The sequence below is a fragment of the Dendropsophus ebraccatus genome, chromosome 11, assembly GCF_027789765.1.
Source record: "Dendropsophus ebraccatus isolate aDenEbr1 chromosome 11, aDenEbr1.pat, whole genome shotgun sequence".
NCBI classification, from domain to species: Eukaryota; Metazoa; Chordata; class Amphibia; order Anura; family Hylidae; genus Dendropsophus; species Dendropsophus ebraccatus.
The window spans coordinates 25,027,301-25,053,115 of NC_091464.1; the positions used below are offsets into that span (position 1 = coordinate 25,027,301).

General features: G+C 42.2%; 1 protein-coding gene across 1 annotated transcript in view; it reads left to right on the plus strand.

The window, feature by feature from the left end:
• The window catches only part of LOC138767644 (synaptonemal complex protein 1-like), a 42,708-nt gene extending 17,213 nt beyond the window's left edge, over positions 1 to 25,495 (plus strand). The window contains exons 8-13 of the mRNA XM_069945293.1: positions 8,344 to 8,418; positions 12,751 to 12,786; positions 12,876 to 13,052; positions 20,167 to 20,298; positions 23,018 to 23,104; positions 24,735 to 25,495. Of these exons, the coding sequence (XP_069801394.1) occupies positions 8,344 to 8,418; positions 12,751 to 12,786; positions 12,876 to 13,052; positions 20,167 to 20,298; positions 23,018 to 23,104; positions 24,735 to 24,881 (654 nt within the window). The 3' untranslated portion in view covers positions 24,882 to 25,495. The remainder of the gene's footprint in view (positions 1 to 8,343; positions 8,419 to 12,750; positions 12,787 to 12,875; positions 13,053 to 20,166; positions 20,299 to 23,017; positions 23,105 to 24,734) is intronic.
• The last annotated feature ends 320 nt before the right edge of the window (positions 25,496 to 25,815 follow it).

Genomic DNA, 25,815 nt, shown 5'->3' on the forward strand with positions numbered 1-25,815 from the left:
CAATAAGGTCTCATGGGTGATTCCGCAAACAATTTTTCAGCAAATTTTTTAGAAAAAATTCCAGATTCTACACCCCTTTGTAATAGCGTTCTAGCTTTAGAAATGTAATCTGGCGTCGGGTCCTTTTTTAGTTTTTCATACACATTGGAATCATTTAGCTGGCGATATGCTTCTTCTTTATAATAATCCTTGGTTATTAAAACAATATTTGCCCCCTTGTCCGCTGGCTTCACTATAACATCATTCCTGGACTTGAGCCATTTCAACTCTCTTTTTTCTGCTATAGTAAGATTAGGAGTAGCTCGGGGATAAATCAACGCTTTGATATCCCTGGCCACATATTGCTCAAATAAGTCCAGATTAGAGCCAGCGGACAAGGGGGGATTAAAAGTAGAGGGTATTCCCCCCCCAAAAAAAAAAAAAATCCCCACTTGGACTAACCAAGGCCAGGGATATCAAAGCGTTGATTTATCCCCGAGCTACTCCTAATCTTACTATAGCAGAAAAAAGAGAGTTGAAATGGCTCAAGTCCAGGAATGATGTTATAGTGAAGCCAGCGGACAAGGGGGGAAATATTGTTTTAATAACCAAGGATTATTATAAAGAAGAAGCATATCGCCAGCTAAATGATTCCAATGTGTATGAAAAACTAAAAAAGGACCCGACGCCAGATTACATTTCTAAAGCTAGAACGCTATTACAAAGGGGTGTAGAATCTGGAATTTTTTCTAAAAAATTTGCTGAAAAATTGTTTGCGGAATCACCCATGAGACCTTATTGGTATTGGATACCAAAGCTACATAAAGATATGGAGCGCCCTCCGGGACGCCCTATCGTAGCAGGTATGGGGTCCATTACGGAACCCTTGTCAAAATACCTTGACTGGATTCTACGCCCTCTGCTCCAACAGGTCCCGTCCTATTTACAGGACACGAAGGAGTTATTAAATGTTCTGGCAGATTTTGAGTGGAGAGAAGAGTTTTCATTGGTGAGCATTGACGTCGAGAGCCTGTACACCCGCATCCCCCAGGATGCGGGTGTACAGGCAATTCGTCGTCGATTGCTTCGCCTTGGAACAATGGATACACCACATATTCAATACACCTGTGATATGTTATCATTTGTTTTACAACATAACGCCTTCCAGTTCGCTGATCAGTGGTACTGTCAGCGAGCTGGTACGGCGATGGGGACGCCGGTAGCCCCAACTTTTGCAAATTTATTTTTGGCGGAGTTGGAGGATGATATTATTTTTACAGTGTCCAACAATTTTTTGGCAAAAATTGCCTTATATCTCAGGTATATCGACGATGTATTGATTGTGTGGGCTGGGACAGAGGAGGAATTCACTGACTTTATACAGTACATGAATAGCAACACCTATAATATGACTTTTACATCAGAATATGGGGGTAATCAAATAAACTTCCTGGATGTACACTTAGAGGTTAAAAATAATGAATTACTGACAAGTGGGTATCGAAAACCAAGTGCCACAAATACGTTACTTAAATATGAGAGCTATCATCCAATATATGTAAAAAGATCAGTCCCATATGGACAATTTATAAGATTACGTAGGATAAACAATACAGACACATCGTTTGAAGCACAGGCATATACACTGAGTCAACGATTACTTACCCGGGGATATCCGCAGGACGTCATAACAAAGGCTTGGGATAAGGCCCGTAACATTTCACGTGTGACCCTACTGAGAAATAAAAGTAAAAAGAAGGACAGTACCCCTAGATTTGCATTCACATTTTGCCACTCACCTATGGATGATGTAGTAAAAAAGACTATACTTAAGCATTGGCGCCTATTAGAGAGTGATGTGGATTTGCGAGATCTAACTGAACAGCGCCCCCTTATATCATTCCGGCGATGTAAAAATTTACGAGATGAGGTTGTAAAAGGCAGATTTGTGGATACAGGGCAAATAGAACGTAAAAACCTATGGTTGGGTAGAGCTACTCATGATCCGGGGAACTATAAGTGCAAGCATTGCAATTATTGTGAGTTTCTAAATGATGTTAGAACTGTTCAGCTAGGTCCCATTAAATGGGAAGTAAGAGATTTTATCACGTGTAAATCAAAATACGTAGTATATGCGGTTGTTTGCACGTGTGGATTTTACTACTTAGGTAAAACTATACGCCCTATGTATGTACGTTTTTCAGAACATGTCAGATCCTTAAAAACTGGTAAAGGGTGCCCGAAGTTAATTGCCCATGTTCACACAGTGCATAATGGTAATGCCTCTGATCTTTGCTTTATGGGTTTGAAACAGGTAAAATATCTACCGGCTGGAGGTGATCGCCAGTTGCGATTACTCCAGGAGGAGACTGAACTTATATTGAAAACGGAAGCTATCGGACCGCTAGGTCTGAACGATAGGTCCGGTATTCATGGAACCTGCTGGTAGAAAAAGCTCGCCTTGTGCGCACGTTGCAAATAAGTATTACATGTCAGTATTATTATGGTCTTTTGCCATTACTTGTTTGTATGTGATTTTAAATATGTTAATTATGTAAATTCAACGTTGTATATAAATGACCGTAATACGTGATGACGTCAGGGCTGTGAAAAAGCGTGATTAACGCGAAACAGCTGTAGCCTGATCTGTGTTCATCCACGCCATGATAACCCGCTTTGGTGAATAAAGAAATTTTGTTACTTTTGCTAATTGGGTGAGAGACAGACTTTTTCTTCTTACGTTGGATATTTATTACAAAGACTGTATACTTTGAGTCTGTGCACCACCCTTAGCACGCTCCGGGATATTGGCTGCAATACACACTGGAGAATGGAACCTATCAGCGGTTGTGAGTAGTGCCGAGAATCTTGCTTGTGATTTCATTATTTGCTGCTGTGATTATATTGAGACAGCCGCCTTTCCCCGATATGTTCCCGAAGTGGGAAGATAGCCTAAAATGTGTTATGATAGTCCTGGCTACATGTACTTTAGCTGAAAGACAAAAGTCATAGAAAGCGAAGGATGGTCTTGAATTATCCCTGGAGCAAATAGCGAAAGGGAAACATGTGAGTGCATTGGCTACCCATAGAGAGGGATAGATATTTATCTTTGTAGTCTGATCTCCCCTTATGGGAGATCAGTTGTTTTTCATATTTAAAGCTTATTTTCCAGGAAGAAGCATAATCAACTGCTGGTTACTGGGCAGAGATCAGTAAGTATTCAACTAATTGGTCAGAATCCAATGTGACGTCATCATGCCAGCGTGTTAAAAGTACCAGATGCCGGTAACCGTTTATACAGTTATTTCAAGACGAAGAAGAAGGAGCTTCCTATCCCTAGCCGTGGTGGACATATTTTGCTGCGCAATGGAAGATCTTTATTATAAAGTACTGTCCAGAGCGTCGGGCTTGGGTGGAGAGGACTGGCTAAAACAGTGCCTTTCCATTACCGCCGAAGATGAAGGAGCGATGCCTACCGGGTCCGGTGTACGAGCTTCGGGAATCCCGGGGTCCAGCAAAGCCGTTATGGCCGATGAGGAGATTGATCTGTGCGTCGAGGATGGAGGCGGTTCTTCAGGCGGAGCGAGAGGCAGAACCGGAGGCGGAGAAGATTACGTCATTCGCAGGCGGTCCGGAGGGCGGCAAAAGAGAGCGAGAAAGATGGCGTCGTCTATCCAGCCTTCGGGCAGAGGCCAGAAAGGGCAGTCTAAGAAGAGGAAGACGCCGGCTGTTGAGGTGTCGGACTCGAAACCTGCAGCAGCTGAGAAGGAGGCCGAGAGGGCAGATAATTTGGATGTGGTGCGTTTAGCGCCCCCCCCCTGCAATGCCTGTTGTTGGATCTTATACTGGGCAAGCTGTTAACATTGATAAACCCTTATTGTCTGGGATCGCCACATTATTAAGGATGTTGGGCAATGATAAAATGTCTAATACTGTTGATTCTGCTAAGTTGATGTCTCCCCCTACTATCATGGGTATAGACTCCTTCGGTGCTGCATGGGTTAGTAAGTCGGTTGATGATGAGATGCCTGTGTTGGACTGTTGCTGCTCTGGTGGGACTCAGGCTGAACAACCTGTCCCAGCCACGAAACCTGGTATACCTGACGTATGTTTTAAAGAAGTGTTACCGTGTAATGTCTCACCTTTGGGCTTTCATCTGACACAATCTGTTAAGGATAAGATTTGGAGATTGGAGTTTATGGATTTGTTTTCGCTGTTGCCGCAATTTAAAGAGCGAAAAGAAGACAAGGATGAGAACGACAAAAAGAAACCTGTTATTTATAAATCCTTAAATAATTGGTTGCAAGCTTTTTGTATTTACTCATCTGTTTTAGGGGAACGTTATCCCACTGTGTGTTCCTCACTATTTCAACATGTCGACATAATTTTGGATGCTTATAGTAGCTTTGGCGGTACAGCATGGCTACATTATGACGAGATGTTTCGACAAAAGTTATCGTTATATCCGAACCTTAAATGGGGCCAAAAAGATGTCAGACTGGGGATACAATTAATGATCCTGCAGAGGAATCGTCCTACGGTGTCGGCTACTCCAGCACAGTCCTTTCGTAAAGGACTGTGCTTCGCCTACAACGAGTCTTCCTGTAAGTGGGCACAGTCTTGCAAATACAGACACGAATGTGCACACTGTGCCGGATCTCACCTGGTGTCCCGTTGTTTTAAAAGATTGTTCACAACATGCAACAAACAGCTGTTGTTAGAGATTCGGTTCAAAAAAACGTTGACACCTGTGAGACTGGACATAATGCGCAAATGGTTAGATTGATACCCAAACACACAGATGGCTGACTTGTTGATCTTCAGTTTTGAAAATGGTTTTCCATTCCCAGTTATGCAGGTGAAGGCTGTTTAATTGTTGATAATTTGAAGTTGGTGATGTTTAATAAGTCCGAGGTGGATAAAAAATTAGCCACAGAGTTGAGAGAAGGGAGGGTTGAGGGTTCTTTTCAATCCCCTCCCTTTTCTGATTTCAGAATCTCACCACTGGGTCTTATTCCTAAAAAAGAACCGCGCAAATTTAGGCTTATACATAATCTTTCTTTTCCTAAGGATGCGTCTTTAAATGACTCAGTCGATAAATCACTAGTGTTAGTTCGCTATAGTTCTTTTGATACCGCGCTGGATTTAGTTAGGTCATGTGGGCAGAATGCCTTGATGTCCAAAGCCGACATTGAGTCGGAATTTAGATTGTTGCCCGTTCGTCCGACAGGTTTTAATTCTCTAGGCTTTATATGGCATAGTAATTATTACTTTGATAAATCCCTCCCTATGGGATTTTCTATGTCCTGCTTCTACTTTTGAGTCTTTTTCGTCATTTTTCGAATGGGTGGTTAAGGAAAGGTGTGGTATCAGCTCGTGTTGTCCTTACTTGGATGATTTTTTATTTGTGGAAAGTTCGCGTTCTGGTGATTGAAATTGTTATCCTCGTTTAAAGAAATGGGTTTAGAGTTTGGTGTGCCTTTGGCCCAGAACAAAACCGTTATGCCCTGTACTAGGTTAGAATTTTTGGGTATTGTCATTGACGCTACTAGAATGGAGTTTTGTTTGCCCGAGGTGAAGATTAAGAAAATCCTTGGCTTGTTGTCTGCTTTTTTGAAAAAGAAAAAATCTTCTTTGAAGGAATTGCAATCTTTACTAGGCAACCTTGTATTTGCGATCCGAATTGTGCCGATGGGGAAGGTGTTTTGTAGAAGGATGTATGCGGCTACAAGAGGCCTCTCCCTACTCACTTGTTCGTATCGCGTTACCCTTGAAAGATGACATCAAAGTTTGGTTTTCCTTTCTGTCTGATTTTAATGGCAGGGCAGTTTGGCAGGAGGAATTTGTTGACGCAAAAGCTCTTGGTTTGTACACCGATGCGGCAGGCAGCTGTGGATTTGGTGCTTTTTGGGATAGACACTGGTGCTGATATGTGGCACCCTAAGTGGATTGCAGAAGGAGTGGTCAAGAACATTGTGTTGTTAGAATTATTTCCTGTATTTGTTGCTCTTACTTTATGGGGAAATGATTTTAGAAATAAACGGTTGCTTGTTAACACCCACAACAAAGGAGTCATGTTTGCAATTAATTGTATGTCTGCTAAATCTGATTTGGTTGTAAAGTTGTTATGGCATTCGTTTTTACGGTGTTTTAACCTGAATATATGGTTTAAGGCGAAATATGTACCTGGAGCTTCTAATGTTATAGCGGACGCTTTATCTCGTCAACAGCTTCATCAGTTTCGGTCCTTGGTGCCAGGAGCAGATCTGGAGGGATTTCCTTGCCTGCCCAGTCTTTGGGATTTGATATGGACTTAGTGTGCGGATTCCTAGAGAGGTCGCTATCAAAAGTCACGTGGAAAGCCTATGCTGCTGCATGGATAAGATGGTGCTCTTTTTGTCGTAGCCACCGTTTTTCCACGCTTTCTTCCTCTCCACTGCAATTTCTGTCTTTTTTGGCTGAATTGTTGGCGCACGGTGTGTCTTTATCTATTATATTGAAGATTGTCTCCGGGATATCCTTTTTTCAGAAGTGGTTTAACATACCTTCGATATCTGCTTGCTTTGCTGTTAAGCAATTGTTGAAAGGTGTGCGTTTATCTAGAGGTTCGGTTCCAGATGGGCGTAGGCCTGTTACGTACCCACTGTTATTGCTTTTGATGGATGCTTGTGATGAAATTTGCTTGTCCACATATGAGGCTATCCTATTTAAGGTTTCTTTTTCCTTGGCATTTTTTGGAGCCTTCCGTATCGGCGAATTGGTAGCTGATAATGTTTCGTCTTGTTCGGCATTGGGTCTTAAAGATGTAAAAGCCTCTAAGGATATGATTTATTTATTGGACGATCAAAAACCGATTTGTCCGGTAAGGGTTCGACGCTAGTTCTGAGATCTATTGATAATAGTAGGGCCTGTCCTGTTCGTATGATTCTTGAATACCTGTTGGTCCGTCTGTATTCGGCTGGTTCCTTTTTAATACATCAGAATGGTCTGTCTTTATCCAAATATCAGTTCTTCTCCATATTTAGGAAATGTTTGGTGAAATTAGATATTGACTTAGCTGGATTCTCTGCTCACTCATTCCGCATAGGCGCGGCAACCGAAGCGTTCAGAATTGGACTGCCCCCCCTTACATTAAAAATATTGGTAGATGGAAATCTGATAAATATAAACTGTATATTAGACCTCATCTGTGTTTTTAATCTTTTCAGGACCGACACTTACTATCATTTGGTTTTTGGGACACTCTTTCGTTTACTGGGCGCACAGACGTGCCTTGGACAGATCATATACTGCTAACTTAGGTCTGGATGGTGTGTCGGTGTATTGGGCCGGAGTCAGAGGGATGCGTTGGGAGAACTTGGTAGATCTAGTAGAAGGGGTTTGCAGGGTCTGGCCGCCACCCGACGTACTTATTATACATTTAGGTGGTAATGACATCGGACGTCGTCGGACTGACTTATTATTTGGTGATTTTAGACTTACCTTTAGGGTATTACATTCTCTCTACCCGAATACAATCTTATGCTTTTCTGAAGTCATTCCGAGGTTAGTATGGTCGTTTCCTGGTTATACTTACCTCAATATGATTAGATGTTATCTTAACAGGGGAATGTCTAACTTCATGGCCACGGTTGACGGGATTTGCTATCGTCACTTGGATTTGAAAGGTTTTGTACCCGGTCTTTATCGGGTAGATGGTGTTTATCTATCCGATGTAGGCTTTGATATTTTTAATCTAGGGATGCAGAGCATTATAGAGTTGGCCTCTGCGCAGTTGGGCTTATGTTCGGCTGCGCCGGCATTGGTGGGGTGGGTCACCCCAGGATAGTTACGGGCGGACATTGTTGTCTTTTCTTGCTAATTGGTTAGGCTTAATTGCTATTTTAATATATAATTTGGACTTTAGTACACAGTTTAAAATAGGGTAATTGGAATTTATAAAATGTTATATTTAATAAATAAAGATAAGTGTTTGATACATGTTTTAAGTTGAGTAAACCTTAATAAATCCCGTGGCCATGTATACCACATTATTTCGGAATTTCTGTCTGTGTATTAATTTTAGATAAGCGGGTTTGGGCATATGCCATTTGCGCATCACATGTATTCCACATAAAATAAAATTCTAGGACTTTAGGCTTTGTTTCCACAATTTAAAAATAAGGGCAAATAACATGATCATTAATAATGGCTGTTATTTGCCCTTATTTTTACATTGTGGGAACATAGTCTTTGAATAGTCTTTGGGATGTGCTCCTACACACTTTAATGCTGCCCATTCAGTGCTGACAGTGCCAGACTGTCAGGACACACCCCTTTGACATGTGGAATGGTAACACCAAGATTGTTTTTATTTGTATTAAGGAAACCGAACTGTCAAACAAAATTAATGAAATAACCACACTTAAGAAACACCTTCAGCAAGAGAAAGAGCAAAAGGTACTTTTTTTTAAGTTATTTTTATGTATCTCGTCACATACTCATCACATACAGCATGCACCACTGACATACTCCTCACTTACTGCATGTACCACTCACTTATTTGTTACATACCACATGTAGCACTCGCATACCACATGTACCACTTACTTACTCTTCACATACCACATGTACCACTCACATACCGCATGTACCACCCACTTACTCGTCACATACCACATGTACCACTCACTTACTCGTCACATACCACATGTACCACTCACATACTCGTCACATACTGCATGTACCACTCACATACTCGTCACATACCACATGTACCACTCACATACTCGTCACATACTACATGTACCACTCACATACCCGTCACATACCACATGTACCACTCACATACTCGTCACATTCCACATGTACCACTCACATACTCGTCACATTCCACATGTACCACTCACATACTCGTCACATTCCACATGTACCACTCACATACTCGTCACATACTGCATGTACCACTCACATACTCGTCACATACTGCATGTACCACTCACATACTCGTCACATTCCACATGTACTACTCACACAGGGGCGTAGCTAATGTCTCCTGGGCCCTGGTGCGAGAGGTCAACTTGGGCCCCCCCCCTTTCACGACCAAGTGATGCTACTGGTAGGTGTATGTGTGTGTATGTGTATGTATATATCTATATATATATATATACACACACTCCAAGACAGATATTACCAATAACACCAGCATAGAGGAAGTGAAAATATTATCACCATATATATTACCGCCATACTGTTACTGTATACTGAGACCAATATTGCCAATAATACAAGTATACAAGGGGCAAATATAAACGCCACACCACAACTACTACCATCACCACCACATTGTTACTGACCAAAACCAGTATACTGAGACCAATAAAACACAGTACCGGATAACAAGTAACAAATATTACCATCACATACCGACTAACACCGCCACATACCGACTAACACCGCCACATACTGACTAACACCGCCACATACTGACTAACACCACCTCTGCTACTGAATAACATCCACTGTACACAGATCACTATCACCTCATACAGTCATATAGAGGTGGAAGCAGCTCCACACAGGTTGTATACACCATATACATTACAGTGCAGATATATCAGGTGATTCACAGGGAACGTCTTCTCTGATCGGAGTTCTTTCCTTTTCATCTTCTTTTCCATCTGTCCTGGGCCGTTATGAGAACTTCTCCGAGCCACGAATCCACAGAATCTGCCAGACAGACATATTAGTCTCCTCACACTGACACCATCCTCATCTCTATACACACTGCACATCTGTACTGTCCCCTTTACACCCTCATTTGGTGGGTAGCCCTGACTCTATGTGACCCCCTTATAGTATATATAGATGGCCCCCACTGCATGTTGCACCCCCCTTCCCTTATAGATGGCCCCCTCCCCTTATAGATGACCCCCTCTCCCCCCATTATAGATGCCCCCTCTCCCCCCCATTATAGATGCCCCCTCTCCCCCCATTATAGATGCCCCCTCCCCTTATAGATGACCTCCTCTACCCCCATTATAGATGCCCCCTCTCTCCCCCCCATTATAGATGCCCCCCTCCCCTTATAGATGGCCCCCACTCCCCCCCCTTGAAGATGGCCCCCTCTTCTCCCCCCCTTATAGATACCCCCTCCCCTTATAGATGGCCCCCTCTCCCCCCCTTGAAGATGGCCCCCTCTTCTCCCCCCCTTATGGATACCCCCTCCCCTTATAGATGGCCCCCTCCCCCCCCTTGAAGATGGCCCCTCTTCTCCCCCCATTATAGATGCCCCCCCCTTCTCTTCCCCCCATTATAGATGCCACCCCTTCTCTTCCCCCCATTATAGATGCCCCCCTTCTCTTCCCCCCATTATAGATGCCCCCCCCTTCTCTTCCCCCCATTATAGATGCCCCCCCTTTCCTCTATGCTAAGCAGTATTTAAAACACAAACAAACACACAAACTCACCTGAAAACCCGCTCCCCCGGCGATCCTCTTCTTCTTCAGGCGCTGTCCCCGGCTGATGCGCGGCTGCCGGGGGTGTCCCGTCCTATCCCCGGCAGCGCGCGCATCAGTGAGCTCCCTGTACGTCAGGGCTGTGCCTTCTGACACAGGAAGCGTTTCTGACGTGCACTTCCTGTGCCGGAAGTCAGGGCCCCAGGCAGCTCACTGATGCGCCGCGCTGCCGGGGATAGGACGGGACACCCCCGGCAGCCGCGCATCAGCCGGGGGCCCGGACGAGCCCGCTCTTGTGACCGCAAGCAAATCAATGCTTGCGGTCACAAGAGTAATTTAAGGGGGGAGCAGTGCAGTGGCAAGGGGGCCCCCCCTCGTAGCGGGCCGGGTCGCAGCGACGACCGCTGCGACCCTGGTAGCTACGCCACTGCACTCACATACTCGTCACATACTGCATGTACCACTTACATACTTGTCACATTCCACATGTACCACTCACATACTCGTCACATACTGCATGTACCACTCACATACTCGTAACATGCCACATGTACCACTCACATACTCAACACATTTCTGCATGTACCACTCACATACTCGTCACATACCACACGTACCACTCACATACTCGTCACATACCACATGTACCACTCACATACTTGTCATATACCGTATGTACCACTCACCTACTCGTCACATACCACATGTACCACTCACATACTCGTCACATACCACATGTACCACTCACATACTCGTCACATTCCGCATGTACCACTCACATACTCGTCACATACCACACGTACCACTCACATACTCGTCACATACCACATGTACCACTCACATACTTGTCACATACCACATGTACCACTCACCTACTCGTCACATACCACATGTACCACTCACATACTCGTCACATACCACATGTACCACTCACATACTCGTCACATTCCGCATGTACCATTCACATACTCGTCACATACTGCATGTACCACTCTGTACCACTCACATACTCATCACATACTGCATGTACCACTCACATACTCGTCACATTCCACATGTACCACTCACATACTCGTCACATTCCACATGTACCACTCACATACTCGTCACATTCCACATGTACCACTCACATACTCGTCACATACCACAGGTACCACTCACTTACTCGTCACATACCACATGTACCACTCACATACTTGTCATATACCGTATGTACCACTCACATACTCGTCACATACTGCATGTACCACTCACATACTCGTCACATTCCACATGTACCACTCACATACTCGTCACATACCACATGTACCACTCACATACTCGTCACATACCACATGTACCACTCACATACTCGTCACATACCACATGTACCACTCACATACTCGTCACATTCCACATGCACCACTCACATACTCGTCACATACTGCATGTACCACTCACATACTCGTCACATACTACATGTACCACTCACATACTTGTCACATTCCACATATACCACTCACATACTCGTCACATACCACATGTACCACTCACATACTCGTCACATTCCACATGCACCACTCACATACTCGTCACATACTGCATGTACCACTCACATACTCGTCACATTCCACATGTACCACTCACATACTCGTCACATTCCACATGTACCACTCACATACTTGTCACATTCCACATATACCACTCACATACTCGTCACATTCCACATGTACCACTCACATACTCGTCACATACTGCATGTACCACTCACATACTCGTCACATTCCACATGTACCACTCACATACTCGTCACATACTGCATGTACCACTCACATACTCGTCACATACTGCATGTACCACTCACATACTCGTCACATTCCACATGTACCACTCACATACTCGTCACATACTGCATGTACCACTCACATACTCGTCACATACTGCATGTACCACTCACATACTCGTCACATACCACATGTACCACTCACATACTTGTCACATACCACATGTACCACTCACATACTCGTCACATACCACATGTACCACTTACATACTTGCCAGAGAGTTTACCTAACATAAAATTCACTAAACTGTTGTAAGTTTTTATGTAGTAAAAAGGAAAGAAGTATACCCAGTCTATTCCTATCTAAGTAACCTGGGGCTAAATACAGCCTTCTGTCTGGGTAGCTGTAACTTAAATAAGACTTCCACTTTTATTACTAGTTATTTTTAGTAACTTAAATAAGCATTATAAATAAGATTTATGCTATTATTAGCTATTGTTCTTTTTTATGTACACTTGGGTAATTTAACAACTTTTCTTTAATGCTTTAAATTATATTTTTATCCTTTAAAGGAGAAAATGAATTTGAAAAAAAGGATGCAGCACAAGGTAAACTATATAATCATTAGTGGAGGCAGTGGCATGTACGATAGATCTTCAGTTCATTAGTATATACGTGGGTTGTTTTTTTTTTACAGGAAGTTCAAGTTGTATTTACAGAGACTCCAAAGCAATCAGCCAAAATTGGAGATATACAGTATTCTGCATCATCTGTTTTAATACAAACACCACTGAAGGAGAATTGGAAAATGTTGGACAATAAGCATAAATTTCCCCGGACCTCATCTAAAAACAGCAAGAGTGTTATCACAAAGGTAGAAATGTATTGTTTTATTTTAGTTGAACATGTGAACATAGGCTATGTTCACACGTCGTATCGGACCGGCCGTTCCATGACCCGGCTGGGGTCTATGGCCGTAGTGTTCTGATGCGGGCGCATCAGCGTGCACCTGCATCAGAACTCCCCATAGTGCACAATGAAGCAAACGGCCAGAGCTGCTCGCTTAATTGTGTGAACTGACAGGGTTTCCTACGGCCGCAATTCACTGAATTGTGGCCGCAGAAAACTGACATGTCAGTTCTTTGCAGCCCGGCATGGGATCCCGGACAGAGCATATACAATGTGTATACGCTCCGGCCGGGATCCCATAGAACAAGCGGCAATGTTCCACACTGCATTAAGTGGCCGTTGTTGCCATGTGGCTATGTTCACGTGGTGTGAACATAGCCACAGCCTCACGGGAACTTCCGGGGGATTGATCCCATTTAACCGCTACCACTGCACCATATATGTTATTAACAGTGGGCCTACCTTGTCTTTGTAATGATTTTACATTACTGCAATCACCCATTATAAAGTTTTAACCTTTCCCCTACTACATGCAAACTCTATGTAGGCAATGGGGTGAGGAGCATAACTTGTCATAGTACTTAGGATTAGTATGTCCGTATCTCTCAAACAGGACAGTTTCAGAAATGCTTGTAGATTTTAAATATGTTTAATTTCACACAATGCATCAGTTTAGACTTGGTTTCCTTAAAGGGGTTATGCAGCGCTACAAAAACATGGCCACTTTCCCCCTACTGTTGTCTCCAGTTTGGGTGGGGTTTTGAAACTCAGTTCCATTGAAGTAAATGGAGCTTAATTGCAAACCGCACCTGAACTGAGACAACAGTAGAGGGAAAAGTGGCCATGTTTTTGTAGCACTGGATAACCCCTTTAATGACACATCCCCTTTAATATGAGTGATTAGAGCAGCCTTTGAAGTGTAGAACATGGGATCTCTAATGCAGTAGTGTAGCTCTTCAGGGCCCAGCTAAACAGTTTTAGGGCTCCTTTACACAGATAGATTTTTAAAGCCAAAGACAATAAACTGAGAACAGGTCATAAAGGAAAGAGTCCTCTTTTCAAATCAATCCCTGGCTTTGGCTTAAAAAATCTGTCAGATAAATCTCTCTGTGTAAAGGCACCCTTAACTCGTGAACACCCAGCTACTTTGTTACGCCACTGTTTAACAAGTCCATATAATGCCTCTATGGTAGTGTTTTTAAGTTTATCTTAATTATTTGAATATACAGTGGTGCCTTGGATTACAAGCATAATTCGTTCCGGGACCGTGCTTGGAATCCAAATTACTCTTAAACCAAAGCAAATGTTCGCACTAGAAATCACAGACAACTGGTTCCCCACTCCAAAAATAATGATTCTTTATTCTAAATAACATGTAGAACAGATGAAACAAACAGATGAGAAACAGCTGAATATGTAATATTATCGGTTACTGTCCAGTATAGCAACCAGCATGTGGAGTATAATGTATAGTAAGTGCATAAACCTGAAAAAACAGCAGCAGTTTGTAGATACAGGATGGAGATGCAGATCACCATGATGCAGTAGTGTAGTATAACAGGCTAGAATAGAGAAGCAGGGCTGCTTCAGAGGTCTGTGCGGTCTCATGACTGCAATGGGAGAGGGGTGTGTGTTCAGCATGGGCCAATCAGGAAGTGAGAATCACAGAGCTGTGCAGAAGGACAGTGACAGAAACTTTTCTATACATCAGTGTGAATGGCTGAGTGTGAGTGCAAGCCCATTATAGCAGCAGCAGTGCGTATAGCTGAGTATGAGTGCAGGCACATTATAGCAGCAGTGTGTATAGCTGAGTGTGAGTGCAGGCAGATTATAACAGCAGTGTGTATAGTTGACTATGAGTGCAGGCACATTATACCAGGAATGGAGAGGATGGGAAACACAAGGGCTGACAGATTTGCCATGATTTGGAAGGTGAGGGTCAGAGTACAGTGCTGTAGACCAGTTTGTGCAGGCGATGCCCCTCCCCAGCTCCCCCTCCACCTAGTACAGGGAGCTTTTAAACCAAAGAAATGCTTTTAAACCAAGTTACAATTTGGAAAAACAGTGAGCTCTTCTTGAAAAAACGCTCTTGATCCAAGTTACTCTTAAACCAATGTACCACTGTAGTCTAACCCCTTGCCGCAAAATGACATTTGGGGAACGTCATGCTTTCCCTGCCTCCCCCCCGCTGTCCCTGACGGTGATCGGGCAGCGGGAGGAGGCTATGTCACATAGCATCCTCCCGCTGCCTCTGCCCGGAGGGGAGCCGCGCTCCCCGCGGCCAGTTAACCCCGTAAACGCCGCGGTCAATGCGACCACAGCGTCTATGGGGAGATTTGTGTTCTCCCGCTGATCGGGCGGTGGGAGGAGGCTGCAGAACGTTGCCCCGATTGCCCATAACCCCCCAGATTGCACGTAACCACACGTTGCTTCTGACCACCGCACGTTGCCTCTGACCACCGCACGTTGCCTCTGACCACCGCACGTTGCCTCTGACCACCGCACGTTGCCTATAACCACCAGATTGCCAGTGACTCTCTCCAGATTGCCCGTAACCACGCCGGATTGCCTGTAACGACCACAAATTACAGGTACCCATCCCAGATTACCTATAAGCACTTCAGTTTATCTGTTACCACCCCACGTTGCCCGTAACGACCCCACGTTGCCCGTAACCACCCCACGTTGCCCGTAACCACCCCACGTTGCCCGTAACCACCCCACGTTGCCCGTAACCACCCCAGATTGTCTGTAACCACCGCAGGTTGCCCATAACCACCCCAGGTTGCCCATAACCACACCAGGTTGCCCGTGACCACCCCAGGTTGCCCGTGACCACCCCAGGTTGCCCGTGACCACCCCACATTACCTGTAATCTAATTTTTTTTGTATTTTAGTAACTGCGCTATTCTAATAACTATTACTAGCTGCGGTTTTGCTCCAGCAAATTGGCGCTCCCTTCCTTCTGAGCCCTGCTGTGTGCCCATACAGTGGTTTATGCCCACATATGGGGTACCGTTTTACTCAGAAGAAGCTGCATTACAGATTTTGGGGTACGTTTTCTCTCCTGTTCCTCGTGAAATTAAGAAATTTTTAACTAAAAAAACATATTATTGGAAAAATTCGAGTTTTTCATTTTTACTGTCTTATTTTGAATACTTTCCTCTAATACCTGTGGGGTCAAACCGCTCACTGCACCCCAAGATGAATTCTTTCAGGGGTGTACTTTCCTAAATGGGGTGACTTTTGGGGGGGTTCTATTCTGCTGACACTACAGGGGCACTGCAAACGCACCTGGCACTCAGAAACTTCTTCAGCAAAATCTGCATTGAAAAAGCTAATTGGCGCTCCTTTTCTTCTGAGCCCGGCTGTGTGCCCATACAGTGGTTTATGCCCACATATGGGGTACCGTTGTACTCAGGAGAACCTGCGTTACAAATTTTGGGGTACGGATTCTCTCATGTTCCTTGTGAAATTGAGAAATTTCAAACTAAACGAACATATTATTGGAAAAATTCAAGTTTTTCATTTTTACTGTCTAATTTTAAATACTTTCCTCTAATACCTGTGGGGTCAAAATGGTCACCACACCCCAAGATGAATTCTTTGAGGGGTGTACTTTCCAAAATGGGGTGACTTTTGGGGAGTTTCTCTTCTGCGGACACTACAGGGGCGCTGCAAACGCACCTGGCGCTCAGAAACTTCTTCAGCAAAATCTGCATTGAAAAAGCTAATTGGCGCTCCTTTTCTTCTGAGCCCGGCTGTGTGCCCATACAGTGGTTTATGCCCACATATGGGGTACCGTTGTATTCAGGAGAACCTCCTTTTCAAATTTTGGGGTATTTTTTTTCTCTTCTTCCTCGTGAAATTGAGAAATTTCAAACTAAACAAACATATTATTGGAAAAATTCGTGTTTTTCATTTTTACTGTCTAATTTTGAATACTTTCCTCTAATGCATGTGGGGTCAAAATGCTCATCCTACCCAAAGATGAATTCTTTGAGGGGTGTACTTTCGAAAATGGGGTGACTTTTGGGGGGATTCTATTCTGCGGACACTACAGGGGCTCTGCAAATGCAACTGGCGCTCAGAAACTTCTTCAACAAAATCTGCATTAAAAAAGCGAATTGGCGCTCCTTTCCTTCTGAGCCCGGCTGTGTGCCCATACAGTGGTTTACGCCCACATCTGGGGTACCGTTGTATTCAGGAGAACCTGCGTTACAAATTTTGGCATGCTTTTTTTCTCATGTTCCTTTTGAAAATGAGAAACTTTAATCTAAACGTATATATTATTTAAAAGTTTAAATTTTCGTTTTTTTTTACGGCCTAATTGTGCATACTTTCCTCCAGCCCCTGTAGGGTTAAAATGCTCATTATACCCCTAGATTAATTCTTTAAGGTGTCTAGTTTCCAAAATGGGGTCACTTATGGGGGTTTCCAGTATACAAGCCTTCTAAATCCATTTAAAAAAAGAACTGGTCCCTAAAAAAAAATCAGGTTTGGAAATTTTCACAAAATGTGATAATTTGCTAATAAATTTCTAAGCCCCATAACACCCTAAAAAAGTAAAATATGTTTCCCAAATTATGCCAGAATAAAGAGGACATATTGGTAATGTGATCTCAGAATCGCTAGCATACGTTAAAGCATTATGAGCTATAAGCGCATAAAGTGAGACAGGTCAGATTTTGAAAAATGAGCCTGGTCATTAAGGCCAAAACAGGCTTTAGAGGCAAGGGGTTAAAGTGTCACTGTCATTTGTAAAAACTTCTGACATGTCATAGAGACATGTCAAAAGTTTTGATCGGACTGGGTCTGAACACTTAGATCGGGAGAACAAGCAGGGAAAGGACTGCCCTGCAACGCATCTACTCTACGTTGCTAGGGCTGAAATTGCAAACACACAAAAACAAAGAAATGCAACACATCAATGGCAAGATACAGACAAAGGCTATGTTCACACTGCGTATGAGTCCGGCCGCATTTCATACGTGGCTGCAAGTACGTAGGCGTGGGAAAAGTAGACATGCGGCCGGATGCGTACAAACCGCGAACATACGCCCGTAGTACAGTTATGCTTCCCTAGCTTGTTTCGAAGCGATCTGAGGCAGGTCATTTACTTGGAAATCTTCGCCCAGCCCCGTAAACCACACAGAACCTTTTGGATCGAAAAATCAAGTTCAATTTGGCTGAAATAACTACTTCGTCCTGGACTGCATGGAAATCCACGGCCGTGAGTTTCAACGTTTCCGTCCTTAAACAATGGTCTTGTTTATTTTTCACTGCGCCGTAAGCTCATACGTAGTGTGCATTGTGCGGGCGTATATCGTATACTTTCAAGCGAACGCATCAACCTCAAAACTACGTGCGTATATTCGCGGTTCGCACTACGGCCGGAAACATACACAGTGTGAACATAGCCTAATACAGATATAAAAATCACTAAAAGCAGCCTCCCAACTGCTAAAAACAAAATATGGATTTTTCTTTCTGGCATTTGGGGGATGCTTTTAGCGATTTTCATATGCATATTGGGTCTGTATCTTGCCATTGCATTTCTCTGTGTTTTTGTGTTTTGCAATTTCAGCTATAGCAACGTGCTCCTGCCTAGTGTAAATGGTGTTCTAAGAGAGCTGACCAAACTTGTCTTTTTTTTTCTATCCTACAGTCATAATGATAATGGTTTTCCCCAAAACAATGTCTAAAACATTTCTGACAGGAGATATTTTTATAGGCAAAAGAAACATTTTTACTACTTTGCCAAGAATAAGTTTTTTGTTCTCCCCCCCCCCCCCCACCCCACCCCTGGAATTTGGCTACTTTTAAAGGGGAAAATATGGATTTACCTGTATTATGGACACAACAAATACCTGTTTCTCCCACCCTGCAGTTCACTAGAACCAATTTAGTTTGTTTGCAAAAATTGCTTGGTAAATTTCTACAGTTTTTGTGTTCTTTTAAATCTAAAAAAAAGTAAGGCTTTATTCACACAATGTTTTTTGAGGTGAAAATATGGCCGGATTTTGATAATTACAGATGTAAGTAAAGAGCATGATCATTATTTACCGCCGTAATTATCAAAACACAGCCATATTTTCACCTCAAAAACCATTGTGTGAACATAGCCTTAAAGAGTACATCTGCAGTGTATTATATCATGTTACAAGTTTTTCTAAAAGCCAATCTATATCCAAGATGGGGCCAGCCAGGAAATTCATTTCCCATCATGCAGTGTTTCTGCCTGATTGGTCTGTGATGTAGCAGAGCTGATGATGTAGCAAAACTGATACCCACATGATGTAGCAAAGCTGATACCCACATTATGTAGCAGAGCCGAAGTGACATGACCCGCATAACATATTTTACACTGCAGTTGGGGGGGGGGAGACTGACAGGATGGGAGGGCTTAGGCTTGGCTGTATGTGATGTCAGTGGGTCATGTGTCCACCGTGTCTTTAGTGGGCAGGGTTAACCCAGCCATTCGAAGAGATGGAGAACACATGATCCATGTCTCAAAAGGTGGGGACCAGGAGCAGAGAGTGAGACAAAGAGGACCCAGTTTAGCTGTTTTTCTGCATCCAGAGGGGGTGAGTCCATGTAAAATGCATAAAAACTGCACGCAACTTTTATTATTATTTTATTTTACAAAAATGGAAAGCCATTAGTGAGCTCTTTATAAATGTAAAAATGATTTTGGGTGGAATACCTCTTTAGGGTGCCTTCACACGTACCGTATCGCTGCTTATTTATCGCACAAAACTCGCATCAAACTTGCATGAAAGTAGCTGCGCTTTTTTGTGGTGTTGAACTCGCCTGTGAAAATCATATGAAAATCAAAACTCGCATGTAAAAATCGCACCAAACACGCAGTGAGAATACACATACATTGACTTGATAGCAATCAGTATCACTGTGGATTTATGTGCGAGAAACTCACAGCGATAAATACACAGCGATACGGTACGTGTGAAGGCACCCTTAGGGTGTCATATTTTCTAATCTTTTATTTCTGTAACCTTCTTGTTGATTTTTTTGTTTCCCTTCCTGTTCTGTGTCACTGTACATCCCTATACTTCCAGAGATTTTCTGTGAAGACGCCACCAAAGTGTGAAAATGTTATTACACATCCACAAGGTTTAGAAAAGAAGAAAAGAAAAGTTGCCTTAGAATTTGATTTCCACTCAGACAGCTCCGAGCCTACAGACATTTTGGTAAAATGTTGTTGTACATGTTACTTTTAATTGCAGTTCTGCATGAAACCTCCCATTGAGGGTTTTTATTCAGAGCAGTTTTGAGCAGTGATCATATCCTTACGATGCATTTGAGACGCTTTCACTTTTTCACATTTTGTTATGTTACGGCCTTGTGTTAAAAAATAAGATAAAAACAAGTTTTCCCCCATCAGTCTGTATCCAATACCCTATAAAAATAAATCAGTCATAAGGTAGAAGAGTAGGTTCCCCACACAAACCAGAACCCCTGCAACTTCACAGACCTGGCATGTATTTCACAATGTGTTTTGGCAGTGAATCACAAAGCACGTTCAGTACAAATGTTACATTTGTGTGCAGTGTATATCTATCAGCATGCACATTGGTATACCATAGCCTATACTGCGTTGGTTTGTCTGTGTGGAATTTTCCCATTTTAGATGTTGGTAATATACCTTTATATACTCAGTTTATAGCTAATAAAGAATAATATTTAATTGCTTAACATGTCACTGCCATTATAAAGAAATTTTGACATGTGATCGGTAAGGGTCTAAATGTTCAGACCCTTACCGATCGTGAGAACGAGCCAGGAGAAGTCTGTGCTTAGCGAAGTCCTCTCCCAGCTCTGTATCACCTGATGAGTCTGTGAGCTTGATTCTTTTCACTGACATACAGTGGGGAGCCGACTGCATAGCCTCACTGACACACACCCCTCTCACGGGGTCCGGGGTTACAAAAATACTATAAACTCAACCCACAGGCACACGGCTTGGGGTACAAAACCCCTTTGTAACAAAAGACCCCCCTTTAAAACATTAAAATAAATAAATGATTGTGATTATTTAAAAACACATCACGTCCAGGCTAGGTAAATAGAAGTACATAATATGATTGAGAGATGGCTAACTGCCTATATAACTCTCTTAAAGTCTAAACTGTACCACCAGGCCCAGGCTGAAGCACTGGAGGTGGGCCGACCCACCCTTAGTGGGAAGAAACCCTAGCCCCTCCATGACATGACTCTATTAGAATCAATGGAGCCCTATCATAGAGGGGCTAGGGTTTCCTCCCACTAAGGGTAGGTCAGCCCGCCTCCAGTGCTTCAGCCTGGGCCTGGTGGTACAGTCACTTTAATATATGAACTAACTCAGACTGCAGATCTGTGCTAGTACTACAAGCAATGGACGTGTGCTTGTAGTACTCGTCAGGGTTATGTCTGTTCTCCTGATGACATTGCTTTAGCAACGAAACATGTAGAGGAGGCCTGACTGCATAGCCTGTCTCCAGACCTGATCCCAATAAAAAATCTTTGGAGGGAGCTGAAACTCAATGTTGCATAACGACATCCCTTAAAACCTGGGATAGAATCCCTGCTGTAGTGTGTACAAACTACAAGAACTATAGAAAACGTCTGACCTCTGTAATTGCAAACAAAGGTTACTGTACCAAATGTTGGGTTCTGTTTTTCTGTTGTATCAAATACTTATTTCATGCAATAAAATGCTAAATAATGTGATTCTGGAATATTTTTTGTAGATTCCGTCTCTCACAGGTGAAGTATACCTATGATAACAATTCCACACCTCTCCATTCTTTGTAGGTGGGAAAACTTGCAAAATTGGCAGTGTATCGAATACTTTTTTTCCCCACTGAATATATTTTTAACATCTACCTTGAAAGAGATTGACATTGTTTACAGCTGAAACTGTTGTTCACATGTGGCATTTTTGTTGGTGTATCTGTTGTAGTTTTGTCATAATCTTCCTGCTATTTTGCTTTAAATTGCACAATTTTGGTAACACTGCACCATTTTTGCCAGGGTTGTGGCAAAAATAGTTATTTTACTGAAAATATGAGATTTGCAGCAAAATCGCAACAAAAACGCCATGTGTGTACACAACCTCAAAACGTTGTAAAGAAAGGGCTGTCTCTAGTAACAGACCCGAGGAGAGGTATTGGAGGTGTCGGGGTATTAGAGGAGAGTAAGCTGTCTATTCACTCTTGTATACAGGTTTGTCTTTACATAGTTTACCGACAGGTTATATCTTGTCCCAAGAGCAAAAACTGCTTTTTATAACTAATGAAACAGTGTACAGGCTTAGGGCCCTATTACTCAGGGTGATTATTGGCTGAACTGGCCAATATCTCCCTGTGTAATAATGCTAGCGATCTGACCACACAAACCCTCACTGATCAGTTGATCAGGCTATTCTGACATGCTGAAAATCATCAATCATCTCACCATGCAATAAGGAACAAGTGTCAAACTGCGATCCTCCAGCTGTTGCAAAACTACAAATTCCACCAGCAGTCAATTGTGTGGCCCCACCACAGACTGATTGAGCCCTGTGAAGGTTGTGTAAACCTACACTGATCACATAGATGAATTTTAGTTTACAGAACTCATAAAGTCTAATAGGAAGAGGAGAATTCATACAATTTTTACTTTTTGGCAAATGTGTTTAAACGACTGTGCGCGTTTAGGGTTACTTTACATTACGCAAAAATGACAGACATCTTTTATAACAACAGCTGTCATTGTGCAAACAGTGCCAAGAAATAACGAACGTTGTTTGCGCAATGACGGACATTGTTATAAAAGATGGCCAATATTCTTACATAGTGTGAACCTAGACCTAGTTTGATATTATGTAATGTTTGAAGAGTTCATTGGTTTAAAATATTTTTAAATGTGTTTTATTCTATTTTATTTTAGGGAATATGTGGAAATGACAGTTCATTCAAAGCATTGTATCATCTGTCTCACTCAACTCCTATTACCCATACCGTAAATCCAAAAAAGGTATTTGTTACTCGATAGAATAAACTGGAGATTTGCTTTTATGGTTAACTATAATGTGCTTTTCAACAGATTTAGTAGGAAAATAAATAAGACCAAACTGGTATATATATCCGTTTATTTTTCTACTAAATCTGTTGAAAAGGAAATTCAAACATCAATTGACTGTTAAGTGTCCACATTTTTTAATTCAGGCAACATGTTAAAGGGGTTGTTCCATTAAAAATATTAGGGTAGATTTATCAAACATGGTGTAAAGTAGAACTGGCTCAGTTGCCCCTAGCAACCAATCAGATTCCACTTTTCTTTCCTCACAGATTCTTTGGAAAATGAAAGGTGGAATCTGATTGGTTGTCGGGGGTAACTGAGCCAGTTTCACTTTACACCATGTTTGATAAATCTCCCCCATTATGTGTTTTATTTTAACAATATGTTTGAAAATAAGTTTCATCCAAAGCAATTGATTAAAAATTCTGTTTCTGTTATGAGATATCTTACATTTATGTCAGTGGTAGCGTCCCCCCACTGTTCCTTTCTGGGTCCTCCATAGGTTACCTTGCTAACTTTAACAGGTGCATTGATACTTTGGTACATTTGAATATCATATACTACATGTATGCCCACCCATAAGCCTGTATATGTTAGGAAAGTTAAAATAGTAACACACAGAAATTCATAGAAATCTCTCTCTCTCATGGAGAGAGAATGGATTTGTGTGTAGTACTATTTTTGCTCACTTTACACACAGGCTTCTAAGTGGGTGAGGAATTATATAAGGCCCAAATAATAAAAAAGAATGATCAATTGGTGGGGACAGTGGAGAATAAATTTCCGGAAAAGTAGATTCCACAGGTCTCTAGACCTATATGAGAGGTGCAACTTTCAATGGAGGGAGACTGGAAAAGCAAATTGTGGTAACTAGGGGGATACCAAGGACCAGACTGCAATACACTATTGGAAAATACAGTAGCTTCCTGGTCACATGATCACACTAGGACCTGAGACACAAGAGCTGCAGAAAGGTGAAGAAATAAGCTAAAAGTGCCAAAATTACACAATCTTACACAATCTTTGTGCTGCATTTGTTATTATCTCAATGCTCACCCAGGTAGCTGATTGTGTGGATTGCAGAGCTACAGAACATTGGTTATCTATAAAGTGTTTTGTTCTCTGCTAAGTATACTTTGTTAAATGAATATTATTAATGTGTACATCCAAAGCTATATATACGTAGCTGATGTACCAATTGAATTAATGTTTCTTTTAGCCCTTCTTCGCTCTCTTAAATGGGTTATCTGGTTAGGTAAAATATTTGTTCAATCCCCCCCCCTCCTGGAGACTAACAATTCCTTCCATACTTATTATTATCATTTCACTCTCCCCCCCCCCCCCCCAGTTCTGAGCCTGGTGCTTTTTGCTGTTTACTCCGTCCCTACTCTGATCACACTCCTCCCCCCTCCCTTCCAAGATGGCTCATGTAAACAGTATTTCTGGCTGATTGCCCACCTTGACTACCCTTTGTTATGGTATTGTGTGCACCCACCTTTCAGCCATTTGATGCAGTTTTATACTAGAACAAATCAGTTTCAAGCAAATACTATTTGTTTAATCTGTTATGTCTCTTTGCTTCTAGCTTTTTACTGAAGGATCTTTGAAGTCCCCTGGTTCTGTCCTCAAAACTCCAGCTTCCATAAAAAAGATGAAGGAAGTTGACTGGGTTGCTATATCCAAAGTAGACAGAAGAAGAAAAATGAAAGCTGCTGAAAAATTATTTAGTTAAATAGTATATAGTTTATATTACATTTTGTTTGTTTTCTTATGTTTTTGAAGTTATTGATGGATTATTATAGTATATAGTATAGACTGTCTCTAAGTAACCTCCCTTAGGGGCCCTAGTGCACTTTTAGTGCTAGGACTTGCTTTTAAGAGGATCTCTTTTGACCTGTCTGTTTTAGTAAATACTTGTAGTCCCCATGAGATTCTGTAAAATTTCTTTGTATGGCCCTGTGTTGTGCTATTATCCTGTTATTTTTACTAACAACATATGACTAAATTTCCAAATGGGTGTTACCAGTTGGTAGCATGTCCCTACATTCTGGCAATAGCAGCAGGATAGTGTCAAACACTATGGGAACATGGCTTCAACTGATAATTCATTAGATAATTTAGCCATATATTTCTAGTGAACATAGAACAGAGTTGTTGTTTCATAGGAAATAAAAGTATTTACTAAAACAGGTAGGTCAGGAGAGGCAATTGGTTCTCTTTGTAGGATTAGCATAAAGGTAATTGATTTTCTCTTTATAGGGCTCCTACGGTGAAAAAAAAAACTCTTTTCAAATCAACTGGTATGAGAAAGTTATATAGATGTGTAAATTACTTCTATTTTAAAATCTCAAGCCATCCAGCACTTATCAGCTGCTATATGTCCTGCAGGAAGTGGTGTTTTTATTTCAGTCTGACACGCTGCTATCTGCTGCCACCTCTGTCCATGACAGGCATTGTCCAAATCAGTAGAGGTTTTCTATAGGGATTTGCTACTGCTCTGGACAGTGGCAGCAGAGAGCACTGTGTCAGACTAGAAAGAATACACCACTTCATGCAGGACATACAGCAGCTGATAAGTACTGGAAGACTTTAAAATAGAAGTAAATTACAAACTTTATACAACTTTCTGGAACCCATTGATTTAAAAATATGTTTTTCTCATCAGA